Source organism: Nicotiana tabacum, chromosome 13 (genome assembly GCF_000715075.1).
Source record: "Nicotiana tabacum cultivar K326 chromosome 13, ASM71507v2, whole genome shotgun sequence".
Lineage (NCBI taxonomy): Eukaryota > Viridiplantae > Streptophyta > Magnoliopsida > Solanales > Solanaceae > Nicotiana > Nicotiana tabacum.
Window position 1 is genome coordinate 127,777,811 of NC_134092.1, and position 10,525 is coordinate 127,788,335.

The following is a 10,525-nucleotide window of genomic DNA, read 5'->3' on the forward strand; positions in this document are numbered from 1 at the left end:
GTATTCCACCAGATTTTTCTTCAACTGCTGTGAAGCCAACAAGCAGTGCATTGAGTCCCTAAGTAAAGGCTTGAATGGCCCAATCGTCTGCGATCGGAGGCAAGTCCATTCGTTCCATTTGAAACTGAGACACGAATTCCCCGAGCATCTCATTATCCCTCTGCTTCACTTTGAAAAGGTCCGACTTCCTGGTCTCAACCTTGATAGCCCCAGCATGTACCTTTACGAATTAGTCTGCAAGCATAGCAAACGAGTCAATAGAATTAGGAGGTAGGTTATGATACCATATCATAGCTCTCTTGGATAGAGTTTCCCCAAACTTTTTTAGTAGGACAGACTCGATCTCGTCATCCTCCAAGTCGTTCCTTTTGATGGCGCATGCATATAAGGTCACATGTTTATTTGGGTCGGTCGGTCCATTGTACTTAGGAATCTCGGGCATGTAGATCTTTTTTGGGATCGACTTCGGCACTCCGCTCGGAGGAAAAGGTTTTTGAACAAACTTCTTGGAATCTAGGCCCTTCAATATCATATATGCTCGTGAGATTTGGTCGACCCTGGAATTGTAGGTTTCCACCTTTTTGTCATTTGCATCGATTTTCTTCTCCCCCGATTCTATCCATTTTGTCAATTCCTCGAGGATTTTTAAGATATCGGGGTTAGTCCCCGATTCATTTTCATTTAACCTCTCCGTGATCGGTTCATTTCTACGGGTGACTTCCCTGGATGGCTCGGGCTTAACCCTGCTCAGCGCTCGTCTTTGGTTCTGCAGCTAGGCTATCATTGCCTATTGACCCTGTAACATTTCGAAGATCACTCGCAAGTTGATCCTGTTGTTTTCATCGTTGTGCCTATTCTGGGCAATTGACCGGACTCCCCTGTGTACGCTGTTCTCGCTATCGGTAGGCAAATTTGTGTTGATGGCCAAATGCAAACTTGCATCGATGGGGTCTGCCACCGGAACTCCGCTGAGATGGGTTTGACATTTTGATTTTAACCTGGAATCAAAGATACTTCAAAGAACAAGTGTAAAATAGGGTGTGTTACGAGAATTTGTATCAAATTGCCGCTATTATCCTTAGCCCCACGGTGAGCGCCAAACTGTTTACCCTCAAAATTGGATAACAATTAAATTTATAAGTGGTTTTAAGGATACGCGGATTAACTTGACACAAAGCGATAAATTAAGTTGTTATTGAGTAAATAAAGATAAGATAAATTCAAACCATGCTAGTTGGAAAATTTCAGCATTGATAGAATAATTACCCTCGAGCCGAGCTCACCACGACCGGTGTCGATAAACAGAAGAACAAGAGCTTAAATATAGCGAAAATAATAATGTATGAGTGCGTATTACAATGTCTCAAATGAATTATTAGATCCCCTTTATATAGTAGGGGAGTCCTATTTTAGGTACAACTCTATAAAAGGTAAAAAAATCTTCTGATTCACCGATTGCCGGCTCCTTATCGATACGCGTTGAGATCTACGCCATAATATTCGGTTGGTCCCGGATATTTCGGCCTTCTGTTGGCTGTGCTGGATTGTCTGACAATGTTCTTCGAAGTCGCTTGAGGCTAGGACCGATTCCAGTATCATGGCGTCGATATTCTCGAAGGCATGCGTCATGCCCGCGGGTTCTAGTCCGGTGGGACTTCAGCTCGATTTTGGTCCCTTATTGCCATGTCTCGAGCTTTGGCTTATCTTGTCGGAGGTTAAGATGCATCATGAATTCAGTTTTACCCGTATACAAATTAGTAGTTTTACTTAAATGATGTTACATAGTTTGAGCATTTCAAAGTTTAAACATAGTACTATATTTTTCTTGAATTTATATTTAATATTATTTGATTAATTTGAATTTGCATTGCGCACGTTATTAAAGGAACTCTAAGATATGCTGAGAATGTCAATATATAATTAAAATATGCTGAGGCAAAGCAATCTAAAAAGCTGAAATAAGGAAAAAAGAAAATACATTCGGCCAAGAATTACCTATCACACATGACATAAGAAGATTGGTTCAAACCAAAAAAAAAAAAAAAGTTGGTAGAGAAGTGCACATGTATTTACCCCAGTTGATCTGAATCTGTTTCTTAGGCCAGAAATGTAAATTTTCCCCTTTATTTTAATTTGGTACTATTTGTTTAATTTTTTGTCCCTTGCAAGGTACTGATAATTCAGTTTAATAATCGAACGGTTAAAGAGAATGAGAGTGTCACTTCAAGTCCTGGCCCCTGCACTATTGAACTGCTTGGATAGTTGGATGTTTATATTTGTATTTTGCTTCTAAAAGTATGTAATGACATAAACTCAGTAATATTTTTGGTAAAAATAGCACCGGCTAGCAAGATTTTGGAATGTTAATTGAAAAATAACCAGCGTTTGTAAAGTTATTGAAAAATAGTCACTATTTTGTTGAAATACGGAAAGTTCTAACATAATATGCTGGGTTATGGAGCTCTTATATATAAATTCTAGTATATTATGTTGGAACTCCAGCACATGAAAAGTTCCAGTGTAATAAACTGGATTATGGAGCTTCTGCGTATTAACTTCCAGCATATTATGTTGGAATTCCAGCACATTATGCTGAAATCTCATATGTAAAAAATTCGAACTCCAACATATTATGTTGGAATTTAGCCGGATTTTAAGAGTGATTTTGTTCAGATTTTATCTTTTCATGAAAAAATGACTAAATTTTGATTACTTTTGAAAACTGTGGCTATTTTTTAATTACCAGTTTTAAATCTGGCTATTTCTGATTTTCCCCATCATTTTTCTGATTTCTCATCCGGTGTTCGATTGCATTAGGCTTAACTAATTAATTCGGATTCGCGCGGCATAAAATCCATTAAAAAGGAAAAATGCTCATTAATAGAAAAATTTTCACTTCAATTCAGAGCTCAAACCCAAGATTTTTATTTAAAGGTAAAGAGGCCTTATTCATTTCACGATAACCCTCGGTGGTACAACTTTAATATTTAATTAACAATATATACACCTTATCGTCTGATCATAGATTTGTTTCTCTGTCTTTTTTCTTTTTGGTGCATTTTACTACCATTCTTGACTAAATTCATTGTTAATAAAACCTTAGAAAAGTTTACAAACTGATGTTGTCTCAGTAGAATTGAAAGAAAATGAGTAAATACATGCATGCATGAATTGAAATATCAACTAAAATAAGTGATTGACCATTATTTTAGCTTTATGTACAAGGGTGTCTCCCCACTTGTCTCCAACTTGCAGTTTAAGAATTTTAATTAACATTCATAATAGAATTTAGAAAGGAGCTTTCAAATAATTGTTTGAATATTAAAGCAATTAGATCAATTTGTTTAATCTTTTATTTTCTTTTTTCTGCTGTCTTCGACGTATAGGAGTACACTGTAACAGAAAATATCAAAATAGGAGATGAAAATAAATTTTTATGATAACATCACATAAAAATTTGATCTTACTAAAAGTTGTCTAAAATAATATCATTAATTAAAATTTAAAATTTTTGGCACGTAAAGACTATCAAAAGATTTTTTTTCTTCTTTTGGCCAGGATGGGGGATGGGGGAATACATGAGAAATTGACACTAATGTTTTGTTTAGAAAGTCTGAAGAGGAAAAGGAGAAATGTACCTTCTTATTTAATGTTTAAAAATTGATAAATTATGGTCTAGTTAATTATTTGTCAAACAAGTTGTCATGGAATTATCAACTATACATTTTACTAATGAGCCCTATTGAATCAGTTTATAATGAAAATAAACGTATAAACGTATGATCTTTAGATTTTTATTTTGTTCTTCTCATGACTCTCAAAGGACTATTTATTCAACTAGCTCAACTGATTTTTCTTTTGTTTCTTTTTACGTAATTAACAGGCGAGTTTGAAAAGCCTATATAATCAGCATTCAGCAGTAACCAAAAACTTGTTGAACAATAAGATGTTATTTTCTTCCATTTTAAATATTAATTATTTTTGGCGAATTGAATTATATTTTAAAATTATTTGACATTTTTGAAAAATAAGAAGTTACTTGTTATTATTATTTTTATTACTCAGTTTACCTTTACAGTTCTAATTACTCTCAATCTCAAAAGATAGTTCAGATAATATGGAACAAAGGTAGGGAGGGTAATGGGGCAAGTGCACATATAGTCATTTTCGGGGATGCTATTTATAGATTAGCCAGTATTTATTTTGACATAAAAGTTTAAACTAAACTTAACTTCAGGACAATTTAAATTTAAATTGAAAAACTAAAATTCAGGATGCACTGACTAATTACTAAATAGCAACCATTTAGAATGGCTATATGATGTCATTTCTATGAGAGTAATACTCAAGCCCATATATTTGGTTACTGGACTTGGGTCCCCAAAAAGTATCTGCCTAATCTATATCATTTCTATTCCAGTTCAAGTTGTTCTCTCTTTGAAGAATTAATCTAAATAGGCCCTAGCTAATGCTTAAACTAATAAATAGCAGATGTATAATATATGTACATAATTTAAGCGTATATAATTAGTGTATAATTCTTCTATCTCCAAAATTGTGAAGATTAGGATTAAAATCTTTGTTAGTCATGGCTTTATGGTTCTTATATGGAAAATTTGAAAACTACTGGAGTTTGGTCGCCCTTTCTTGCCTTTAATTTGTTTCTCTCTCTCTTGCTAATAATAATATTTTGTGTGCAAAATTGCAAATGTATCTCTAAGCATTTATCTATGAGAAAAAGAGGGGTTTAAGCATTTCATAACTAAACATGATTCAGAATAAAAATTTACTCGTATGATTGCAAAATATATTTATATCAATCTAATAAATACATAATCTGTTTCTTTAAATATATTCGTATTACTCCCCCGGTCCATAATAAGTGATTTTTTGATTTTTTTATTTTGGTCCAAAATAAATATTCTTTTTAGATAATCCAGAATGAATTAACTGTAGTTTTTTAAATTTGCCCCTATTTACATATCACAATGTGTCAAGTTAACAATATGCAAGCTTTAATTAAGGGTAATTTAGTCAAAATATTTATTTATTTTTCAGAAATTAGTATTTTATTAAGGGATGTGTCAAAGACAAAAAAAAATCAGTTATTATGAACTAAAGGGAGTACTAAAGTATAATTAATTTATGACTTAATCATAATAAATTAGTGCAGTTAAATATAAACATAGGGCCGGAAGTTAAGTATTCACTAAAATTCCTTCCCTTCTTAATACTCCTAACCAGAATACAGTACAATTTGCCTTTTTCCTTGCATTTCTCTCTTATTCACACTTTTTCCTTCCCTTTTTGTCCTTCTCTTTTGCAAGTCATTACATGTTAAGACCTTTTCTTGATCCAAACTATAAAGAACTTAAGTTCTTTCCTTCTGCTGTACATTTATTTCAATCCTTTTTAAAACTAACTTGTTTTGTCCTTATCTGAATACAGATTTTCTCATCCAATTAATAATGTAATTAAAAATTAAAGGTTCCTCTTTTTGGAATTGATTGAGTAAAAAGGAAGGTATTACTTAGATTCTTCTCTTTCTCTTTCTGTCATTCGTTTCAAGCTGGGGTTTTTCAAGATTGTTCTTTTACTTTCTGGGGTTTAATGATTTAATGTGATTTATGCCTGTGTTTAACCATGGAACTCCTTTTCTCCAAATGGGTCTCTGCTTTTCTACTCTGCTGTTGGCTTAGTTCCTCTGTTGGGCATTCAGGTTTAGTCCTTTTCTCTTTTCTTGCTTTCTGTTTTTTCAAGATTCTGAAATAATGTGTTTTGTGACACTAAAAAAATGTGTTTTTTTTTTTCCATTCTTTTTTGTAATTTGTAGTGGAGGGGTTACATGGAAATGCAAGAGTAAGAGCAGTGAATTTAGGTGGATGGTTGGTTATAGAAGGGTGGATAAAGCCTTCACTTTTTGACAATATTCCCAATGGAGATATGCTTGTATGTTTTTTTTATGCTTCAGAATCTTTTTAAGTTACTATTTAGATTGAAAAGTTTTGAAATTTTTTGGGAGATGATTGTAATTTGGCAATGTAGGATGGAACACAGGTTCAATTCAAATCTGTGACATTGCAAAAATATTTTTCTGCACAGAATGGTGGAGGCTTGAATGTCACTGTGGATAGAGATAATCCTTTAGAATGGGAAATATTCAAGGTGAAATGCATTATCAAATTGCTCATTGTATTTCTTATTGTTGATAGTATCCCTTTTATGTCCTAAATTTATGGTTAGCTAAAGATATTCTATGTAATCTGTTCCATCTATTTGACCTCCTATATGATTTTGTTTTTATTTCAGTTAGATTTCCAATTGGTTTTAACATTTAGAATGAAGGGAATGTATTAGTTGAGAATATGTGATATGTTAGCAGTTCTACTGTAAGTCTTATGCTTTAGAGGAGTAGTTAACCTTTCAGAGATTTATACCATTAGAAAATGGATAGAACTTTCTAATACTTTTTATTTATATTTGCATAGTATTGGTATGAGATGATTTAAATGAAGTAACGTGGTCAGTGAGGATTCATATAGTCGACCCAACTTGTTTGGGACTGAGGCGTAGTTATTGTTGTTATTGTTGTTGTTGTTGTAATGGAGGGAATGTTTTGCAAGCAGTGAACTTTTAGTTGATTTCAATTGAAACTCCATATTTCAATTTTAATGATTGAATTGATAATTCTTATTTACCTGTTTCAAAGTTGTCTTTCTCCTTTTAGCCATGCATTATCTTTCACATCAAAAATCTAATCTTTACTATTTTGAAAATCTATTTCATTTTTTCAGTTATATTTTGGAAAATTAAAGCATGATTCCTTTTACATCTGTAAAGTTGCTTATGAAGCTTATTCTGACATCAAGTAAGCCTTAAGCTAGAAATTGTTCATTCTGAGAAAAGAATCTGATTAATTTGCTTTCTCTTAGCAGTTGTGGAGAGTTTCTGATTCAGTATTTCAGTTTCGAACTTCTGAAGGGCAATTTCTGACATGCAGCGGCGATGGTAGTATTGTGACTGCAACAGCGGAGTCTCCCTCTGATTCAGAAACATTCTATCTTGAAAGGAACTTCAACAATAGAGTTCACATCAAACTTAAAGGTGGAACTTATATACAGGTAATTTCTCATTTGTTTTACTTTTGCATAGGGCAAAAGCTCTTCTTGCAACTATAGAGTTCATCTGATAATGCATCTTCTTGTGTTGAAGCTATCAGCATTTTTGTGTTTATACAATTCTATCCATTTCTTGTGGTTTAAATAATATATGTATAGAATAACTGCAAATACAGAAAATTCTTGTTTATGCTCTAGGTTTTAGGAGCTATGGTAGTATTTTGTCAGGTTAGATGACATGATAAGGCTCATCCCCTATTTCTATTCTACTTATTTTGGACATGTTGATTAATTTCATCTTGGGCGAACTTGTAGTGTGTATACTTCTTTAGTACTGAATTCCAAATAAAAATTTTGCAGTGTGCCGCAAATATTTTTTGAAATTTCTTCAGCTCTCTCTGTAAGTCCTAGTAACATTGACATTGTGCTTTTATGGTGTAAAGCAAGATTTCTTTTTCCTACCCTTGGAGGTCAATCCTATGGATGGTCGAGAAGTTGTGATCTTGTTCTTTTGAGTTGTTTTTATTTGAGCTAGTATATATTCTTGTGCACTAGCTTTTGCATTATGTTATGACATTCAAGTCTATCAAAAGTTCTACTAGAACTGCTGTATAATCTCTCTGGATCAATGTAATAGTATTCGACCTTGTTCACTTAGGCCTCAAGTGACAATATTCTCAGAGCAGACTTTCCGGGGACTCCAGGTTGGGATGATAATGCAGCCACATTTGAGATGACGATTGTGGGAAAGATGCAAGGTGACTTCCAGCTCGCTAATGGATATGGGCATGACAAAGCAAAAGAAGTTCTTAAGGTAAATCAATCATGTTATTGCTTTTAGTTCAGTTATTTACTGGAGGTAAGTAAGACACCATCCTTCGGAATTCACAAACCAGGGTAGATTGCAATATCAACAAAAGCATTTTTATGGCAACAAGACCAACTAGCCACTTTATATACTCTGCTGAGTTTATCGTGTCGTGATTCCTACACTTTTTTTCCATTTTTTCCTTTGTCTGTCTTTCTTGGAAGATGGGGTTGTTTGCTGATAATCTGATTTTAGATAAGTGGATCTTTAACCTATTTCAAGCTCATAGTATTTCTCGTCTTTTTTGTATGTTGCAGAAGCATAGGAATAGTTTTATCACAGTCGATGACTTCGATTTCCTGTACAGACACGGAATAGATACTGTTAGGATTCCTGTTGGCTGGTGGATAGCTTCTGATTCAATTCCTCCCGCTCCTTTTATTGGTGGAAGTTTAGAAGCTCTTGATAATGCATTCTCGTGGGCGCAGTAGGTCTTGAATTCTACTATTGCTTTTGTCTTTGACATTTTTCTATCTTTCCTTCTTTCAGCCATTTAATTTTTTTCTTTTCTACAGATCTTATAACATAAAGTGCATAATCGACCTTCATGCGGCCCCAGGTTCCCAAAATGGGATGGAACATAGCGCCAGTAGAGATGGCACAGTAAATTGGCCGACATCTCCTGAATACATATCACAAACATTGGATGCTATAGATTTTTTAGCTTCCAGGTAAAACTTTTAACAAATTCTTTACAAATCTATCAACCGTTCTTTGCAATGTGTTCAATCGTTGCCGATGCTTGAATTTTCAGATTCAACATGGTGTCCTTTGGCCATATAAAAGTAGTTTTCAGACATACTCTCTCTCAATATTCTCCTTAAATTTATTTGTGTTTGATGGTTCACATGTCTGCCGTTTTCTGATCTTTTAAGTATATCTAAGAAGGCAACCTGGGATTATACTGGGTGGTTGTTGTTTGTTTGTTGTTTGTTAGTATAACTCATGAGCATTTGCAGGTATGCCGTACATCCTGCCTTGCTTGGAATCGAGCTTCTAAATGAGCCATCGGCTGCAGACGTTCCACTGGATGTTCTGGTTCCATTTTATAAGCAGGGGTACAAGATTGTTCGAAAATATTCGACAACAGCTTACGTGATATTTTGCCAAAGAATTGGCAATGCAGATCCATTTGAACTTTATCAGGCTAACATAGGCTCATTAAACACAGTAGTTGATTTGCACTACTACAATCTATTTGACAGATACTTTGATAAACTAACCTCTTTGGAGAATATTCAATTTATATACAAGAGTAGACAATCCCAGATTCAAGCTTTGAATAGCGCAAACGGGCCACTGGTGTTTGTTGGTAATACTCTCTTCCCTTTGCATTTATTTGATGTTATATTTCTGGAACCTAACCATATTATGAAGCATCTGAAAACTACTTGTGCGTTGCTGAATTAGGACAAATTTTCAAATATAACATTTTGGAATTGTGACATTTGGCATGAATTTAATTGATCGCAGGTGAGTGGGTGAACGAATGGAATGTAACTAACGGTTCCTTAGCAGATTACCAGGATTTTGGAAGAGTTCAGTTAGACGTATATAATGCAGCCTCTTTTGGATGGTCTTATTGGACACTTAAGTGTGAAAAAAAGCACTGGGATTTTGAATGGAGTGTTCGGAACAATTATCTTCAACTACAACCAGGTATAGAACTAAGCTTACTCACCTCAGCCTAATTAAAAACATCAAACTTCTGAATGCTTAAGGAAGCACAACTAGAATTTCAAGAATTGTTTTCTGCTTATTCTGAAGGGGAGCCTTGGCGTAACCGGTAAAGTTGCTGCCACGGGTTCCAACTGTGGAAACAGCCTCTTGCAGAAATGCAGGGTAAGGCTATGTACAATAGATCCTTGTGCTCCGGTCCTTCCCCGAACCCCGCACATAGCGGGAGCTTAGTGCATCAGGCTGCCCTTTGTTTTCTGCTTATTCCATTTACAATTTTGATAGTTCATGTTTGTAGTTAGATAATTTAGTGCCTATATCGTCATAATTTCACCGGTTTTACTTTTTCGTGAAGGTGTGTATGTAGGTAAATCACGAGGGAAGATGATATCTAGAGTTATACTATTGCTTGGGGTGGCATGCATTTGGATATTTCTGCATTAGAAGTTGATACTGCCAAAGAAGCGTTTTGATTTCCGGCATGAATGATGGGATTGGAAAACAACCATTCTTTGTATTGTGTAGTCTGCCTTCAGCTCCAAATATTTTGCAGATATGGAGGTAAGCACGCACACATAACACATTATGATATTGTAAAACTCGATGATAATCTTCATTCATTTGCAAAATGAGAAAAGATATCGTATAGTTCTTTCAGTGTTCATGTGTTACTTCGATATGACTTGACATCTACAGCCATCTATAGACTTAAAGTTTTCGAATCCATTGTCTGAACTCAAAACTCACGTCTAAATTCTGAATCTGTCACCGTTCCAAGTGAAAATAACCTCGAAACTTTGTAATATAGCAAGAGGAGTGAAATGTGTGGACAACAAAATGGTCCATTTCCAGAATGTGAACA

General features: G+C 34.4%; 1 protein-coding gene across 5 annotated transcripts; it reads left to right on the forward strand.

Annotated features, from left to right (window-relative positions):
• Positions 1-5,309: 5,309 nt before the first annotated feature.
• On the forward strand, positions 5,310-10,320 carry LOC107799343 (putative glucan 1,3-beta-glucosidase A). 5 transcript variants are annotated; one of them, XM_075228498.1, is made up of 11 exons: positions 5,310-5,336; positions 5,449-5,719; positions 5,834-5,949; positions 6,046-6,165; positions 6,936-7,121; positions 7,777-7,932; positions 8,244-8,413; positions 8,502-8,657; positions 8,946-9,298; positions 9,460-9,645; positions 10,019-10,320. In XM_075228498.1, exons 2-11 carry the CDS (start codon positions 5,644-5,646, stop codon positions 10,105-10,107), a joined length of 1,608 nt encoding a protein of 535 aa, XP_075084599.1. In that variant the 5' UTR covers positions 5,310-5,336; positions 5,449-5,643; the 3' UTR covers positions 10,108-10,320. The 5 variants fall into 5 exon arrangements, with proteins under 5 accessions (XP_075084599.1, XP_016477927.1, XP_016477931.1 ...); XM_016622445.2 differs by lacking the exon at positions 5,310-5,336 and having other exon boundaries at positions 5,388-5,523; positions 5,700-5,719; XM_016622441.2 differs by lacking the exon at positions 5,310-5,336 and having other exon boundaries at positions 5,362-5,719.
• Positions 10,321-10,525: the final 205 nt, after the last annotated feature.

Bases quoted from the DNA above. Each gene is read 5' to 3' on its own strand.
- LOC107799343 (XM_075228498.1), top strand. From the start codon at position 5,644: ATGGAACTCCTTTTCTCCAAATGGGTCTCTGCTTTTCTACTCTGCTGT. The intron at 5,720-5,833 runs GTTTAGTCCTTT...TGTAATTTGTAG, and splicing joins TTCCTCTGTTGGGCATTCAG to TGGAGGGGTTACATGGAAAT. The intron at 7,933-8,243 runs GTAAATCAATCA...TGTATGTTGCAG, and splicing joins AAGCAAAAGAAGTTCTTAAG to AAGCATAGGAATAGTTTTAT.